This window comes from Centruroides vittatus, unplaced genomic scaffold (assembly GCF_030686945.1).
Source record: "Centruroides vittatus isolate TY-2023 unplaced genomic scaffold, ASM3068694v2 contig_958, whole genome shotgun sequence".
In the NCBI taxonomy this organism is placed as follows: domain Eukaryota; kingdom Metazoa; phylum Arthropoda; class Arachnida; order Scorpiones; family Buthidae; genus Centruroides; species Centruroides vittatus.
Window position 1 is genome coordinate 975,097 of NW_027122637.1, and position 20,128 is coordinate 995,224.

Consider the following 20,128-nt stretch of genomic DNA (forward strand, 5'->3'; position numbering starts at 1 on the left):
GTATATATAATCAACATTTTATTGCTTCAGAATTGTTAGGAATTTAAGTGAAATGTAAATAATTTCATTTGTATATGCAAATTACTTTACACTGATTTTTGATAATTTTAAAATTAAAGACTATTATATTAATAATTTAACAACAAAAATATATTTTTGGCTGTCCCAAAAGTATAGATAATAAAACAGAATTGCAAAATTTAAAGCAAAAGAAACTTAAAATTATAAAAAGAAATAACATTACATAACACTTTCCAAAATTCTACATAGAGTTTAGTATGGAAGAAATTGCATGAATATGGAAATTAAAAGCAGAAGGCTGTAGTTTCAAGGAAATTATTGTTTTAACAAACAGATCTACATCTGGAATTTATAAAATTTTGGAAAAATCATCACCAATACCTTCTAAACATCAATCAGGAAGGTCCAAAATCATATCTCAAGGGATGATAATTGAAATGTGCATCTTGCATCACAACAGGATAATCAGTTCATCAAATTTTGTGTGAAAGTGGATTAAAAATATCAAAAAGCACTATTTGTCAAAGATTTCAGCAGCTCCACATATGAAATTTGATGCCTTGATGAAAAAACTAACAAAATAACACAAATTGGCAAAAAAGCAGTGGGCTAAAGATCACATGCTGTGGAATGATCAATGACTCTCAGTCCTTTTCAGTGATGAAAATTTAAAGAAATTTAAAAAGAAGAAGTTTAATTTGTATGGCCTAATTACTAGCATGATATTAGGAAAGAAGAGTGTAGTTTTTCCACATGCAACTGGGTGGTGTTTCTGTTATGGTGTGGGGCTGCTTTGTATTTAATGGTTTATCAAATTTAGTGTTTTTAACTGATAGACAGACATCTAAAAGTTATCAAGAAGTCCTAAAAAATAATTTATTACCTATTGGAGATGAAATGGGAGGACGTGATTGGATTTTCCAACAGGACAATGCCACTATTAATTATTCACACTCAACAATTAAGTGGTTTGAAGATCATAATATTCAAGTTATGAAGTGGCTGGCAAGAAGCCCAGACATTAATCCTATTGAGAACTTGTGGGGCATTCTTGCTTGAAAAATTTATGCTAATAACAGGCATTTTACAATGGTTTCAGAGCTTAAACAAGAAAACATTGTGTGCTGGTTTTAAATAGATCCAGAAATCTTACAAAATTTAATTAAATCAGTGTCTAATTGCATTTTTGAAGCCATTAAGCGTAATGGCAGTTCTGTTTCATATTAAAACAATTTTCATCAATTTATGTTATGAACTATTGCTCTAAGTTTAAACTTATTTATATTTTTGGGACATCGTAAAATACATATTTTGTGTTTAACACTTTATGTAACTATCAAATATTGTAAAAACAATTATATAACATTGTTAAGAAATACTTAATATTAAAAAAACATAAAAATATAGATTAAATATTTCTTAACAATGCAAGTGGTTGTTATTGTTTATTTATAGTGCAATACAATGTTATATAATTGTTTTTTCAATATTTGACAGTTACCTAGTGTTAAACACAAAATACTTATTGTTTGAACCAGCAAAATATATTTTGTTTTATTTTATTTATTTTTCTTTAACTAGAAACTACTGAAAGGGGTGCTCTGTATCTTCACGCGCTTTTTTTACAAAAATGGTTGTAGTGTTCATCAGGCGAACGTGCTTTTTTTTCTATGTGCCTGATGTCTTGTTGTTGGTTCTGTGTTAATTTAGGGCTGAACCCTGAATCTATGTATCATTTTGTTGTACTTTCTGTGAATCCACGAATAAATTCACCAGCTATTTGCTGGAGATGTTTGTTCAAATAAAAGAGTGAGAAATGTAATTGTAAAAAAAGGAACAACCAGTGGAGTGCCTTTATGGGATCAAAGGGGTAAAAAAGAACCAGCAAATAAAATTTCTTACCCTAGGATCAAAATAATCAAGGAACATATCAGAAACTTCCCTCGTTATCAAAGCCATTATAGTCAAGAAAAGGCCCCAAACATGAAATATCTTAACCCTGACTTAAATTTATCTAAAATGTATGATTTGTACACAAAGTTCTGTAAAGAAGAAAAAACATTGAGCCTGAGAAAGGAAGTTTTTACAGAAAAATTTTCAACATTGAATTCAAACTAAGTTTTCACAGGCCCCAAACTGATACCTGTGTAACCTGTGACAGGCTGCAAGTTATGATAGAGAATGGTACCAATGAAGGAAAAAAAAGCTGCAGAAACAGAAAAAGAATTACATCTGTGAAAAGCAGAAGGCTGCTAAAGATGTAAAAAAGAAATACAGCAAAACAGATGATAATGATACAACTTGTATTTGTTTTGACCTTCAAAAGATGATGCCTACTCCAAACGTAAGGAATTCAAAGGCTTACTACATGCAGCAATTATGAATGTATAACCTGGATATTCATGATCTTAAAACCCAAACAGGACATATGTACTGTACATGTGGCATGAGGGGCAAGCTGGAAGAGGATGCCAAGAGATAGCCTTCCTGCCTTCTTAAGTATATCACTAGACTGCCTACCAGTATGAAACACTTAGTAGCATTTAGTGATAACTGTGCAGGGCAGAACAAAAGCCATTTGATCACCAAATTTTGGCTTTACACAGTGAAAAACACCCGAATTGAAGCAGTGATAGACCATTTTTTAGTGTCAGGCCATTTATACAATGAATGCAACCAAGAATTCAGACTCATAGAAATTAAAAAGCAAAAAATCCAAAGAGACATGTATGTCTCGAAAGACTGGGTGGACTTGGTTGCATCTTCAAGCCGCAAGTTTATTGTAATACTTGTGAAACATGAGGATTTCATTAATATCCTACAATTCAACACTTTCTTTCCAAAAACAGTAAAAGGAATCTGAGGAATGCAAGTTCTTCATTTCAAAAAGACAAGTCCAACCACTCTCTTTTACAAGACAACATCAGGAAGTATTGAGCCATTCAAAGAGTTTCCAATGATTCCACCCAGATCAGTTCGCTTTCCTGCACAGCTTCCAGTTCTTCAGCCAGCAGGTATGAAATCTAAACTGAAAAAGAAAAAATATGACAGTCTTATGGAACTTCTCCAATTTGTCCCGCCAATCCACCATCAATTCTATATTGGGCTACTCCATAATACGACAATGGAAGCAACCACACCAGTTGTTGAAGAAGGAGAGAAGAATCAGAACCAGACAATGTTTATGATACAGAATTGATGATTAGATTGTCTTATACATAAGAAGTATTCAATGTACACTAAAACTTAAGTTAAAGTGAGTTTTCATAAATTTGTATAATAATAAAAGAATTTCATAAAACTACTGCAGTCATTTTCCTTTCCATTTCTTTACAAGTCAAGGGATCTAAGTGCAAACATCGTTTTTTAAAAAACCCCTAATATCAAGAAAATTAAGAAAGGTTTGAAGTGATATTGAATGTCTAAAACTTGAATAATAGTTTGAAATACAAAAACATAGTTAATATTTTTATTCCACACAAAAATCATTTTTCAAACTTTAACTTTGATTTACTCAAAATTACAAAAATTGAACTTAGACCTCTTGTGTTCTAGGGTCCATACAGTCAAACCTGTTTTTATGCACTCTTTTTATGTGCGATTTTTATTTGTGCGATTTTTTTAATGCGAATTTTTAATTTGTGCGGTATAGTTGGGCACTAGTCTCGTGCGATTCGTCATGTCTCACGTTGACTTATTATAGCTAAATAAACTTATTATAGCATAAATGCACTTATTATAGTAATATTATTGCATGAATATGCGAAAAATGAAATAATTTACTTTTTAAGTCAACAAAAACACCACCTGGACAAAAATATGTAAAACAGACGATAGACCAGACGATGCAGTCAAGTGCTGACATCTGTTGTCAATAAATTCTATTTCGTACGGTTTTGAGTTATTTTCTATGTGAGACTTTTTTTATGCGGTCCTGTTGACCGCATAAAAAAAATATTTTTTAATTGTGTCGCGAACACTATTATTTACAGCCATTCGTGAAGTTTCGTGAGATTTTTTTTATGCGTTTTTTTTAATGCGGTCCCTATCCCCCGCATAAAAACAGGTTTGACTGTATATGTAAAATTTATTGTTATTGCTTAAGTATATATATATTTTAAATTTTCTCTAGATATTTATTCATTTATGTTTATATCTATAAAAAATTTTTAAAATTTGTTTTATTAATATATAAAAATCAATTAAATTTAATTGAAATAGGTAAAGACTCAGAAAAAATTTGGTCTCAAATTTATGAAGCAATACGAACAGTATATTATGAAAAAGAAAATGATCTCATTCACTCTGGTGCAAAATATCAGTCACTAAGGTAATATAAAAAAGTTTTGCTCTTAGTCATTACTTTTTAACGAATTTATAAATTTAAAAAATTTATTTAAAATAGATAAAAAGATATTTTTTATTATGTCCTATAAACTGTTTTATATCTTCAGTGTATTAAAGTTGTTTTGTGCCATACATATTATTAAAATATTTTATTTTTCAAAACTTATACATTTAATTTGAATGAACATAATGAAATACAACAAATTAAAGATTAAATTTTCTTGCCTTATTAGCACTTTGGGGGTTTTTAATATAAATAGTTGAAGTAAATTACTATAAATTTATTTGTTTTATTAAATATTAGTAAATTATTAAATACACTAAATATTGATAAATGTTGTTTTATTGAATTTCTTTGAAGAATTTCAATACATGCTTAAAACCTAAAAAATAAATTTATTTAAGTCATAAATTTATTCTCCTATTTTCCATTTTGTTTACTCTTATTCTTTTTCCATTTTCTTCACTATTTTCAAATACTAAAAGTACTTTCCTAAATTTTTAAAGTGTGTTTATTTTTTAAAACACATGTTACCAATTTCTTTATAAAGTGTACAAATCTTATTTGCTTTTGGATGAAGAATTATTTCAGACAATTAGAAATAGTATGAATGTTATGTTATATTAAAATGATATATTATTTTTTGTAGTAATAGTGAGATGTTATAAGTGTTGCTTTTCCAACATTTTGAAAGTATGCACTAATCATTCAGTAAATCTTTGCTCTATTATGTCATTTCCTGTGCATCAAAAGAACTGGTAGTCAAGTTAATTTATTGAACTTGTCTATTTACATACAATACACTCAGATGAGCATTTAGCTAAAATTAAATCATGGAAAATTTAAGATATGTTTCGATTTCCCCTTACTCTTTGTAAATTATATTCTTTTGAAGTTTGTACAGTAATTGTAGGAATTTATTGATTATATAAAAACATTTTTCTATGATTAACGTTTTATTTAATTTTTACAGAAATTTTTTTGAAATGGTGAGATTTGATTTTCTTCTGGATGAAAACCTGAATGCATTTCTAATGGAAGTAGGTATATATATAAGTATTATTGTTTTAATAACTTTATATGTATGGTTTAATTTTTATATTACTTAATTCATATTAAATGTAATTTACTATAACAAAAATTCCACTTACTTAAACCTTTAAATGTAATTTACAATACATTTTTTATTATTTAAAGCTTCAATTACTTTTAATTGACGAGGCTGTGTCTCGTCAATTAAAAGTAATTGAACACACAGCTGCACACCTTAGAGGTATGAATGAGTACATGTCAGGAGTTGCAATTTGGCACAGAGTATTTGGTGCCCAAATTATGCGCACATAAAATAAACCAGACTTGTAGGTAGTCAGGGGATCGAGAACCAGGTAAAAAGAAAATATGAAATGCTGAGACTATTTCTACAAACAGGTGTGAGTGTGAGATTTGCACGTGTTGCTTGTGCTCTCTGAGACATAGTCTCGTCCCAAAAATGGCTTTGCCGTTTTACTTGTTATTTCATAACAATTTGTTATACTAAAGTCTTAGAAACTTATAAAATTTATGTTATATTTATTTTATTTTGAATGATTATAAGATTTCTATAATTTTTCATAACATTAAAAATTAATTTAATGTTAACTAATACCAAAAATGATAGAATTTTGCATTAATACAATATGAAATGACAAGAATAAATCTTGCAAATCAATTAAAAATCTTAGCATACAATATTTTTAAAAAACCATTGCTTGATAGTGTCCCATTTATAGATGTATCATGTTGATCTTTTATATTTAATAAATTGTCATAAAAATGATGTCTTGCAGACAGTATATCACTTTGTCTGATGGTCATTACATTGTTTTTAATGTTAAGTGTTAAATCATTATTCTTATGAAAAACCTCAATTTGTTCAGATTTTTTTTTTTTTTTTTTTTTTTAGGTGTAGTTCTGATTAAGTTAATCATTTACACAAAAATAAATACCCAATAATATTTTCAACTATTAATGTTTAGTCCCCAGCCGGCATTGTAATGACCGTCGATGGTCGTTGTGTTAGCTTATATATACTGGAGGAGGTGATCGGACTGAAGGTCCAGGTAGCGTAACTGGTAACGTGTCTGCACGGATAGCAGAAGTTGCGGGTTCGAGTCCTGCTTCGGGCCGATTTCTTTTCCTCCAGTTCCAAATTATTAAAATTATTTATTTAATTTAATTATAATTATTAAGTTTAGTAAGAGATGGTGCCTAACGCCAAGCTCTAGTGCCAAATTGTCTTATTAATTATTTATTTATTATAGCCAACTCTAGCCCGATAATTCGGCTCTTGTGGATGTATAGCCAAATACCAAAATGTTCCTAAGTCTAATATTTTTAATTTTTATGTTAATTTTTTGTTTCTTTCGTTGGGTGGCTAAATTATTTTTCGTAAATTAAAGACACAGTCGATTCAAAAGACCACCATTTTATTATGTGCTTTTAGATTAAAACTTTTGGACGACCTGACCTTTCTTTTTAGGCTACTTGGCCGCCTCTAGTTAAAAAACACAAAATTTATCCAATTAAAAATATAAAATTTTTTCTAAAAAACTGGAATAGGTTGGTCTTACGACATCTTCTAATAGTGTTCCATCCTGTTCCACTTATCTCACAATCTTATCTTTTTGTTCATGTTTTTAACTAGAGGCGGCCAAGTAGCCTAAAAAGAAAGGTCAGGTCGTCCAAAAGTTTTAATCTAAAAGCACATAATAAAATGGTGGTCTTTTTATGTTAATGTTTTTTTACGTCTACTAGATCATTTGGTTATATGTCAGAAAACTCTTTAAAAATCCAATAAAAGATTTTCTGTAAGAAATGTTTTCAACTTTTCTAAAGGAATTGGAAGGTATAAAGTAAATTTTATAACTTTTCAATAGAATTTTAACATGAATACAAATTTATAACAGCTGAATACATTTGTCACAGAAAATTTTCTTACCGAATTTTTAAGGTTTTTGTTTCTATATTATATATATATATATATGTATATAATCATTGCTATTACTAATCAACTTTAGAAAATTTCTTCTAAATAATAATTATGTTGAATCAAAAGTTTTATAAAGGAGTTTTGAAAAACTTTGCATACATTTATTTATTTATTTTATAAAATAAGTAAAATAAATTATATTGTACTGTCTATATGGAATCAGGTTTTTATGAATGGCTACTCTATATAATTGTTATAGAAATAGGCATTACCTAATTAGAAAAAATAAGGTAAAATATTCAATCTACAGTAAGTATTATATACATATTATAAGTTACTTGCAAGAATGTGTATAATTATATAATTAGTGTTATCAAATGTAGAATCTTTGTATTAAAAATGTGATATAAAATGTACCCTGGCCCATCTTTTAAATAAGCTGACATCTATTACAATGAAGCTTGACATGATATTGTACTGTTTATGAATTATTATTAATTAATTAAATAATTATGCCAAAGATATATATTAGTACTGAAAATGAATAGCTTTGGGAAAATAACATGTGAGATAATATATATATATATATGTATCATTTTAGAATCATATATATATGTTACAGTCAAAACCCGTTTTGTCTAGTTAAAACTAGTTTTAACTCAAATTCATTTTTGACTAGCAGTAAATTCTAGTTATAACAAAGACATCCAGTATAAACTAGTTTCAACTAATTAAAACACATTCTAACTAAAAACTGGTTTTGACTGCAACATATAGAGTGATTCGGGGTAAGATGGTAAGCGGAGGAAGATGCCTACTTTTTGATATTTTCAAACGGTGACGTCAGATATTGTCATGTGTTTGTATGATGAATCATTGGGCCAATATTGAGTGCAGAAAGCTGTAGTTGGCTACCGTTACCTCATTTTCTACATCTGAGAAGAATAAAAGCAAGATAAGAACGAAGTTTTTGTTGTGAAATGTTTCTAGAATCATTTTAAAACTAAAAGTTAAAATAGAATTTATTAAAAATTGCAAAAAACAATTAATGTGTGATGTAGTTAAGGTTCTAAAGTTTCCATTGTGAACTACCGCTGATCCCGATTGGACACGCTAGAACACGTGACTCCGGTAGGTATCTTACCCCAACATATGGGAAAGATGCCACGTTTTTCTTGGGGTAACATGCCTATTTTTTGTTCATTGAATTCCAATATGCCTATTTTTAATAAATTTTTGTTTTCTCATTTTATTGCAGGATATGCATAGAAATTATATAAGGACTTCTCAAAAAGGTTTTTGAACTGAAAAGAGCTTTTAGCTAGCTATAGAGCACGTTAGAACAGCCGGAAACTTAACAATACTTATACTGCGCTGTTATACTTACTATGAAGTACTTTGTACTACTACATATGCAATAAATTAAATTTGGTTAAGATATTCGAAAATTAATTTTATGCAATTATATTTGTTATCTTACCCTAATGGCATTTGGCATCTCACCCGGATACTTGGGGTGAGATGCCTAAAATGCCAGACAGTAAAAAATTTATCATTGCAAACACAATATACAATTATTTTTCATATACTCCAAAGTTTTATTTGAAAAACATGCTCAAGAATATGATATTTTCGTTAGAGGCCTCCAAAACCCAAATTATAGTTATAATTTCCTTCATAAGCAAAATGTTAGGCATCTTCCCCAAATCACTATACATAACTTTATTTATTTCCCCCAAACATATTTAGCTAAAATTAGTTTTAACTAATGTTAAAAGTTAAAACCAGTTTTATCTAAAATCAAAACATGTACAGCAGTAAATTAACTAGACAAAACCCGTTTTGTCTATTTTTTTTTTTTTTTCCGTCCGATGAATAAATATTTTTCTATAAACAATTAAAAGACAGTCGTTCCAAAAAATTCTTTAGACGATCACCATTTTTAGTGTTCCAGAACCAAGAATCAGACAGCCAGACCTTCCCTTTTAGGCTACATAGCTGTCCTTTCTAAAAGAAGTTCCTTAAAAGATACACAGGAAACCAATTAAAATCAAATAAATTTAAAATCGGAATGGTAGATCTTACGACATCTTGTGAAAATTCATCTGTATCTATTCGGGATTTCGACTCCTTTTATCTGCGAAGAATGAGCGCTGACAAATGCAGATTACGTCGGAATGTCCCTCTAGTGACGAATATTAACAATATTTTCGTTTTTGTTTCCGTCCGATGAATAAATATTTTTCTATAAACAATTAAAAGACAGTCGTTCCAAAAAATTCTTTAGACGATCACCATTTTTAGTGTTCCAGAACCAAGAACCGTTTTGTCTAGTTAAAACTAGAATTTACTGCTAGTCAAAATGAATTTGAGTTAAACTAGTTTTAACTAGACAAAACGAGTTTTAACAAAGACATCCATTATAAACTAGTTTCAACTAGTTAAAACGCGTTCTAACTAAAAACAGGTTTTGACTGTAACATATATATATATATGTGATTTGATATTGATAATCATAATAGTACATTTGAAATTTCCCTAAATTTTTCTATCATTTCAGAATCATATATATATACATATGATTCTAAAATGATAGAAAAATTTAGGGAAATTTCAAATGTATTATTATGTATATTATTTTAAATGTTTTTGACTTGGGACCTTATAAATTATATTCTGTTTATATTTTTGTTTTAATTTGCTTTTACTTACATATTAATGACATATCCAATTAATTAAACTGGAAATAATTCAAACTTTAATATAATGTATACATATTTATTTTCTAATATATTATAATTATTAAAAATTTTATCTTTTTGTTCATATTAAATGTATTTTAAACTCCATAAATGAATTTATAAATATAAACTAAAATTAATTGATTATAATTTTTAAAACAATTTATAACATAAAGCATTGAAGAACTGAAATTCATTTAAATAATCCTTTTTTTAAAAAATTTCTTTTATAGGCTAATATGTCTCCAAATCTTTCATCTGCTCATTTTTCACAGAACAGATTATTATATGAACAAGTGATTTATAATTTATTAAGTGTGGTGGGTTTAACAAGAATTATTAATCCTAGCTATATAAAATCAAGGTGAGAAATACTATAAAATCAGAATGGATATTTTAATGCCAAAGTTTGTTATATTAAATGCATTTAATATTAATGGAAAAATTTCAGAATAAATTAATTGTTAAAATATTTTATTGCCAATATATTTATAGATCTGAAAATGAAAAGGATATGCAAGTGTCTTCAGCTGATATTTATGTATTTTCTGATTTATGTGCATCAAAGTCTTGCCAAGAAACTTGTTCGTCTTATGTTAGTTTTTGAAAATTTATTTTAATTTATAAATTATCAATTTTAAAAATTTATTTTACCGAAACAAAATTTGCTTAAATTTTAAAACATTTCTTCTTATAAAATATTTGGATAATTTTTAGATTTGTCGTCTTTGTAAACGTTGTCTCAGCATTGAAGAAGAACAAATCTTTAAAGATGCGTATCTAGAACATGTTAATAGAAAAAGTTGTCTTAGAATTCTGCCACCTCAAACAGTAGGTATAATTTATAAAAACAATATAATTACTTTTTAATAAATAATATTTCTCAATATTAAGTTTACATATAACTTTTTGAAATGTTTGTTTTATGATGAAACTTGTTAATTTAAAACTGTTAATTTAGTAAATCAATTTCATTAGATTACAGTATATTTGTAGTTTTAAACATCACACATTAATAAAAACATTGATAAAAACAAACATATTGCTTGTTAATTACACTTTACATAAATCAATCCTCCTTTTAAATATTTTCAAAGTAGAAAAATATTTAGAAAGTAACTTTTTTACTTTAAACTAAAATAAATTCTTTATTCTACAATAGTATATTATTAAATTTAAAAAAAAATCTTGTTAAATACTACCTAGTATGATATTTATATAATCATGTATAATAATAATAATAATAATAACTCTCCCCTGGTCACCACCTGGTCGTGGTGGGAGAGCCCAGTAATTTTACTGATCCATAGGGCAATGCAGGCTGGAGCACAAGCTCCTGGTAGGGACACCCATGCCAGTAAGGTCTATGGGGAGAAATGAAGCTAAGAGTGACCACACCCACATTCTGTGGAGATATTTATTATGGTGATAACTAGATCAAAGTGTGATACCGGCTCGGATGTCACCCGGGTTAACAAGGTCCGCGTTCGTGGGTTAGGCAGAGGCTCACGTTCGAAAAATAGGCCACAGTCTCCCCTGGTTACCGGTGGCGAAAGCAGCACCGGCCCAAGCATGGCTACTGCAATGCCCTCAACACATGTGCGGAACCAACCCAGCCTTGGTGTTTCTGTGGCAATGCATCTGCAGACCACAAAGGCTGGAAAACCACGCCAACGGATGAAATGGACAGTAGAAATGAACGAGTTTATCATCCGTACTTATTACACAATCACAAAACTTGAAACAAACATGACAGCATACAGACAACAACTACACCATAAATTCACACAACAATATCCTCACCTCACTGTCACTGAACAAAGGGTTGTTGATCAAAAAAGAACAATTATACACAACAACCTTATTCCACAAACAACACTTGAACTTATCAAACAACAGGTTGCTGATCAAATACATCAACAGACAGAAACATCTAACATTAATGAAGATCATGTACCTGTCAGGATAATCCAGCAACAAGCATTGATAATAACACACATACAACAATTACCACTAATGATACTACAGACACTTCCTCGTCCATCACTGATAACATAGACATGAATTTAGTTAATACGCTCTCACTTATATTTCAGGAAACACTCACTAAATATACAGGCACAGATCCCACACAACGACCACGAATACCAAAAATCAACACGTCAAAGGAAGTAGGAAAAACACTAAATTATGTAAACACTCACTTAATACCACACTACATTCATTCAATTTCTACACTCGCAGACATTCATACATTAGTTTATGCTGGGGCAGTCACAGTAGTGACACACCATGGACTGAAAGTACAGTCACAGACAAATACACAGAAAACACAATACTATCACAAGCCTGCCTGGCAGAGAAGAATAGAAACACAAATAAATGACATTAGACAGCAATTAGGCAGGCTGACACAATACACTAAAAGCAACATAACACCCAAATTAAGGAAACAGCTCAAAAACATTTTCAAGAAAATAAAAACACACACAAAACATGAACATCACAACACACGCATTACAGAATACATTGATACACTAAAACAAAAACTTGCTGCCAAAGCACGTAGACTCAAACGATACAAAACATGTACACTACGAAAACAACAAAATAAATTATTTACAAACAATGAAAAACTCTTTTACAGACAAATTAATAACAAAGCAAACACTGATACACAGCACAGTGGCACACCAACAGAAGAAGAACTCACAACATATTGGTCTTCTCTTTGGTCCAGTGCTGTCACGCATAATGCTGATGCAGGCTGGATCGAGGAGGAGAACAGAAACTTGCACAACATACCAACTATGCCCTGTGCTGAAATAAACATACATGATTTCCAATACACTGTTAACAGAACACACAACTGGAAGACACCTGGTGTAGACAACATTCACAATTTCTGGTACAAAAAGTTTACATCACTGCACCAGGAACTAGCTAAACACCTAACACACATTATCATCAATCCACAGGACATGCCAAATTTTCTTACTCAGGGCATCACCTACATGAAACCTAAAAACAACAATACCACAGACCCCACACAATACAGACCAATTACATGTCTTCCAACACTCTACAAATTATTGACATCCTGTATCGCAAACAAAATATACAAACATGTTGAAGAACACGACATTCTAACAGAACAACAAAAAGGTTGCCGTAGAAATCACAGGGGATGCAAAGAACAGTTACTCATAGATTCAGTCATTCTACGGCAAGCACACAAACAACACAGAAACATACACATGGCTTATATAGACTACAGAAAAGCATTCGACAGTGTTCCACACAGTTGGCTGCTACATATTCTACATATGTACAAAATACATCCATCACTCATTGCATTCTTTCAAAACACTATGCAGCACTGGAGAACAACACTACATCTCAGGGTTCAGTAACACTTCCATACAAACAAACCAAATTTTTATTAGGCGAGGAATTTTTCAAGGAGATTCCTTGAGTCCTCTCTGGTTCTGCTTAGCCCTGAACCCATTATCCAACATGTTAAACAACACGCAATATGGTTACAATATCAGACATGAAAAAACAACACAGTTTACACTGTCACATCTCATGTACATGGATGACATAAAACTTTATGCATCCACACAAAAACAACTTCATCAACTCCTACAAATCACACATTCATACACCAAGGACATACAAATGGAATTTGGCCTAGATAAATGCAAAACACTTCACATAGAAAAAGGAATCCTGAAGAAAGAAGATTTTGCACTTGGAAATGGAGACGTTATTGAATCCATGGAAGAGGGCGAGTTCTACAAGTATTTAGGATTCCAACAGGCCAAACTAACAGAACATACACAAATAAAGCAAAGATTAATTAAAGAATACCAAAGTAGGTTAAATGCTATTCTCAGAACACAGTTAAATGCAAAACACACAGTCAAAGCAATAAACACATATGTCATTCCAGTACTTACATATTCTTTTGGAGTTATACATTGGACTCACACAGATCTCGAGCAACTTCAAAGGAAAACAAGAACTACACTTACTAAGCATAAACAACATCATCCTAAATCCGCCACAGAAAGACTAACCCTTCCACGTAAAGATGGCGGACGTGGCCTGATTGACATAGTTAACCTTCACTACAAACAAATACAGTCACTGCGAGAGTTTTTCTACAAAAAACAAGAAACATCACAATTACATAAAGCAGTAACTCTAGCAGACTCAAATAACACACCAGTAAACTTACATTCACATCATATGGACACAACGCAACATATAAAAAGCACAGACACCATTAAGCAATCGTGGGCTCGAAAGGCACTCCATGGCAGGCATCCTTATGATCTGGCCCAGGATTTTGTTGACAAAACTGCGTCAAACAGCTGGTTAGCACGGAGATGCCTCTTTGGGGAGACGGAAGGATTCATGATTGCCATACAGGATCAGGTCATAAATACTAAAAACTACAGAAAACACATACTCAAAGATACAACACTCACAAATGACACATGCAGAAAATGTCACATCATGCCAGAAACTATACAACACATCATCTGGTTGCAAGCTCTTGGCACAGACAGATTATTTACACAGACATAATCAAGTAGCAAATATAATACACCAAGAGCTTGCAAGGAAACACAAATTAGTAGACATCTACGAACCATACTACAAATACATTCCACAGACAGTATTGGAAAACAACATCGCACAAAATGTACTACGACAGAGCCATAATCACAGATAAAACAATTTACCACAACAGACCAGACATCACACTCATTGACAAAACACAATAAAATCACATACATTATAGACATATCCATTCCAAACACTCATAATGTATGAAAAGCATGCACTGAATAATCAGCAAGTACACAGAAATCGCCCAGGAAATAAGGCATCTGTGGAGGATGGATAGGGTGCTTATTGTACCTGTTGTTCTCTCCTCTACAGGTGTCATACCACACACACTACACAAAAGCCTGGGAACATTACATTTGAATAGAAACACATACATCACACTACAGAAGGCCACTATATTGAATACATGTCATATTGTGAGGAAATTCCTGAATACAGACACATACACACTGATACACTTCTTTAATTTTGTTTTGGTTACTATGCCTTGACTTTGGTCCGGCATAATACACAGCAACCGGTATCAACTGAGTATAACCCACTAAACCCATAATAATAATACACAGTAGTGACACACCATGGACTAAAAATACAATCGAAGACAGATACACACGACTTTTCGTAAAACTCATCCCTACTCTCAAAATTAAGCTTTTTGCCATTTTATAATAATTAAAAATATAAAATTTTTAATAAAATATTATAACAGATCGCCACCACACACGCAGTTTTAAATGGTACCGAAAGTTAAGCAACTCATTGCTGTATATATTTTTAATGGAAGTTATTTTCTGCATGTCATGAAATCTCATCACATCACATCACATCATATCATATTTGGTTGCATTTAGACTGATAAATACCTCTCTATACAGCATTGAATAGTTATTTCAATTACAATTATCTGGTATTAAAATAAAATTTATATTAAGCAAACATAGTTCTTAAAACTATTTTTATTTGAAATTTATTGTGTTTTAATTCTAATATAAAATAAGATACTACACACTGAATTTTTAATTGCAGACACAAAATATATTGAATGTGAATAAAGAATTTGAGCATCTGAATGAAAGAAATCAGCTAATGGCTTATTGGTTTAAAGGAAAATGTTTAAATGATATAACATGGTGCAGTTAAGTTTATATATAATTAATTATAAATAATTATAATTATAGGAAAATTCATTGAATAAGCTCAAATTTTAAAATTTTTGAAATAATAAATGGAGATGTACAATAAAGAAGCACAAAAGTATCAGTACAAAATAAGCCTTAAGATTTTTAGTAGAGTTACTAATTCTGTTATTAAAATTAAATGCAAATGTTCATAGAATATAAAATTTAAAAAAAAAAATAAAGAATAAATATAAATGTAATAACATTGAAATTTGCAAATAATTAGTTTATCTTAATAATTATATTACAAGCATATTTTTATTCTTTTAGAGTAAATAAAATTCATTTCATACATCTTTTATTTATATTGATATAGGGACAATGAAATACTTTACCTAATTCATCTGATTATAAACTTTTGGATATTGATTTCTTTTCTTTGATGATTAGAGTTTAATATTTTCATCATCATTAAAAAAGTGGTTAAAAAGTATTTAATGAAAATTTTGTGGTGGTTATTTTTAAGAAATGATGTTATTTATTGATCCATGTTTAAAGTATAAATATAAAGAATTATTCAAAAATTTATCATGTATTCAGTTAATATTAAATTCATTATAATTGTTTGCCATTTATATATATAAAGATAGAAGAATTTGAATGAATTATTATTTTGTTTTATAGAGATGGTGTCAATATTGACATATTTATTAATGTATTTTTGGAAAATTAGTTTTTTGAGGATTTCTGTTAAAATATAGTCATTATCAGTAATGACTAATTAATGTACAGTTTTTTATTTATATTTACTATTTGAATGTGATCAGAAACTAATGCATTAGTACAATAATGTAAAATGATACTGTGAACTAATTGTAATATATACAATAATTATGCATAACATTTAGTATCAGTGGTGTGAAAATATTGGTTTATTTGTTATATTAAAATTAAGTGCTGAACTTTTAAAATGTAAATATAATACAAATATATTTTTATAAGAAATATTTATATAATAATTTTATTTTTATATTGTATTTTTAATTAATTTTTATTAAAAAGAGACAATTTAATAATTGTATTTTTATAAATAATCAAACTGTGTATCTCTAATTGTTAATTGTTTGTTATTAAGTTAACAATATATTCATTGCATTTTTACATACTGTATTTAACATTTTTGGTTATAATTGTTAAAAGTTATATATTGAAAAGACTAATATTTTTATATTTAATTGCAAAATAAAAAGTTTTTAAAAACTTTGTAATCAATTTTAATTTATTGCATTACATTAATGTTTTAAATTGTATGCATTATGATAATTTATTTTATTTTAATACAAAATTTAAAAAATCAACATGCAGGGTGGTCATAAAATAGCTTGATGAATTAACAGTGATGTTGGGAATGTGGAAAGAGAGGAATCTGTTGAAACTTTTTCAGGATTGTGTAAAATGAAAAAACAGAGATATAGTGTTTGAACAATGGATAGCAGGTGAGCTAACACCATCAATAGAAAATCTGTACACATTTGTGGATGAGGCATCATCATTTTAGCCAAAGCTTGCCATAATGTCAGCTTGCGGGGTATAAAAGCATCTGTCAAGCAGAATTCAAGAAAGCGTGCATTCTCAAGTTCTTCCCTCATCTAGTCTGTTGGACTAGATGGATCCTCAAAACTATTGTCAGAATTGTTGTCAGATATATATAGAATATTTTTCTCTCTTTGTTCTTGATGTTTTTGTTAATCTGCACCAAATTCTTTGTATTTATTCTCTGGGACCCAGAGAAAAGTATAGACTTCCATGAAATCTGGCCTCCCCACTCTTCTTCCAATTTGATTTCCTTGGCACTTCCTGATGAACATAACAATGATAGACTAAAATAACCAAACTCATAATATGGTTTTCATTTTAACATTTGGTCGTCTTACTTTTTGGCCAGGCAATGTCAGACATATATGCTAGTTACTAATAAAAATAAATAATTAAGAACTCATTTTAAAAATTTAAAAAAAAAAATTTTAAAATTATATCTTTCTGAATTTAAAATACTCAAAGCTAATTTCATCATTCCTAGAACTCTTGGAACATTTTCATTTAGTTCAAAAGCCACATTCGTAAAAATATAAAACGAATAACGCATTAGTACTGTAGTTCCCAGTTTGCAACTACCCACCTGTACGTATAGAACCTGGTAGCAGAGGTCGTACTGCATAGAGCCAAAATCGTCACTTGACAGTATTTGTATTAAAGTGGCGATGAAAACCCTAGTCCTATTAGGGGCTGTCCATAAATGACGTCCATGCTGGAAAAGAGGGAGGAGGTGGGTTGAACTTCAGTGAATTGTCCGTTTATTTCATTAAATTTTATGCACTTTTATTTCAAAATTATATGTTTCGTTTCTACTTACGGTATAAAGTGATAAAAGGTTTTAAGGGGGATAGTTTTGTTAGATGTCCTAAGAGAGGAGGGTGAACATTTCAAGAAAAATGCGAACATAATTTATGAACAGCTCCTTATTTCGACGTTCAGCGTGAAATTAAATTACAAAGCACATTTCAGGATAAAGCAGAATGTCAAGCTCCTGTGCACAACACACCTAGCGACGTCGCGACGTTACGTAGCAAGTTCAGGCTGGAAAACAGGAAGTGACGTTGAGAACCGAAGGCAGTTTTTATGCAATGTCGCCCAGCGTTTCTAAATTGGGAATTTTTATTGACTGACAGAAATTTTGGACAGTTTTTTGGGATGACATATTTTTCACATTATATTTTTTCAGTAGACTAAAGCAAGGGTTATCAAACTTTTTTCACATCGGGCCAGATAACTGAGAATGACGAGCGCAGCCCTCATAACCATTTTGTTCAATACAGCACACTGAATACACAAAAAGTAAAGACAACCAACATATTTATATACCAATACACAAACACGATCGCTGCAACAAGCTCGTAATCGCTTTTCTTAGAAACTTCATTACAGGTACTGTACTTACACAAAAAGTGCTCTGATATCCAAAGTCGCAAAAAGCCGAAAATTTCATTTCACTGATTTTCTTAAAAATTATATTACTGTTAGATGTAAAAATCAGATTGGACCAATTTTGGCATTTTTACTTACTTATTTTAATTTTTTCTACATAGTAAGTTCATCTACAATCTATGATAAATAATAAATTATATTTTAGCTCATTTGTGGCAGAGTGCGGCGGCGGGCCGTAGTTTGGTGACTCCTGGACTAAAGCATAAAAATTTTGATATGACAGAACATGTGAAATACCGTTTAAGTTTGTAAATCGGGGTTTGACTGTATTATATTTCTATTATTATTATTTTTTTTATATTAACATACAATGAAATAATTTATATAATTTTAGAAATAAAACAATCACATAACGCAGGAAATTGGGCTATAGAAAGGCGATTTTACAAAACTAATCCGTCGCGTAGCAGTTGTGTAAGTCGCGTGTCAACGATATTGCCAAGTATGGGATTTTAAACGTGTTGTGCTGTAATTAGATGTTTTATAGCTATTTTTAAATGTTTTAATGTTGTTTAAATTTAACTTTTTCTAAGGTAAAATTTGATTATTAGATGGCACAATCGCTAGGAAAAGAAGGTACAGAAGAGAGACAAAAGGAAAAGGTATGGTTCGATCCGGAAGAATATACATTGAGGAAGAGGCTTCCGAGGAAATTGCCGAAACGAAAAAATGATGTGTATGTAAACATGAAAACCAACTTTAAAGCGCAGCTTAATCGTTGTGAGAAACTTATAAATAATGGAGAAAATGAACTGTACATTCACGGACTCGGAAATGCTTGCAATCGTGCTATTAATCTAGCTTTGCAGTTAAAAAGTAACCACGTGGAAATTATCGAAGTGAGTGTCAACACGTCTACTGTTGAATTAGTTGACGATTGGGAACCGGAATATGATCATTTGGAATCTCATACACAAATTAGAAATAATTCAGCTGTACATATAAAAGTGTATCGATTAAATCCAATAAATCTGTGATAATTGATTAAGTTTGCAACTGAATTTCGAATATCTTGCTTAAGTATTTGAATAGTACAATACATTGTTTTCCATCATTCAGAAATAGATTCATAGTTATTACAATTTATGTAAATTATGGACTATGAGACATGATTTACATAAAATGGAAATGATATGGTTAATAAATTCAATAGAAATTTACATTTCTATTATTAAAGATTCTCTTTTAGAAAAAAAAATAATTCTATTACTACTTATAAAGGACTTTGTAATCATAATTTAAACAT

General features: G+C 30.0%; 2 protein-coding genes across 4 annotated transcripts in view; both read left to right on the forward strand.

The window, feature by feature from the left end:
- The window catches only part of TTLL15 (tubulin tyrosine ligase-like 15), a 39,660-nt gene extending 23,574 nt beyond the window's left edge, over positions 1 to 16,086 (forward strand). For all 3 annotated transcript variants that reach the window (XM_067282578.1, XM_067282576.1, XM_067282577.1), the window contains exons 9-14: positions 4,243 to 4,351; positions 5,343 to 5,409; positions 10,312 to 10,442; positions 10,574 to 10,673; positions 10,796 to 10,909; positions 15,746 to 16,086. In XM_067282578.1, coding sequence (XP_067138679.1) covers positions 4,243 to 4,351; positions 5,343 to 5,409; positions 10,312 to 10,442; positions 10,574 to 10,673; positions 10,796 to 10,909; positions 15,746 to 15,859 — 635 coding nt within the window. In that variant the 3' untranslated portion in view covers positions 15,860 to 16,086. The remainder of the gene's footprint in view (positions 1 to 4,242; positions 4,352 to 5,342; positions 5,410 to 10,311; positions 10,443 to 10,573; positions 10,674 to 10,795; positions 10,910 to 15,745) is intronic.
- A 3,347-nt stretch (positions 16,087 to 19,433) lies between these two features.
- On the forward strand, positions 19,434 to 19,859 carry Rpp20 (ribonuclease P protein subunit p20). The gene has a single exon (XM_067282559.1). It carries the CDS (start codon positions 19,434 to 19,436, stop codon positions 19,857 to 19,859), a length of 426 nt encoding a protein of 141 aa, XP_067138660.1.
- The last annotated feature ends 269 nt before the right edge of the window (positions 19,860 to 20,128 follow it).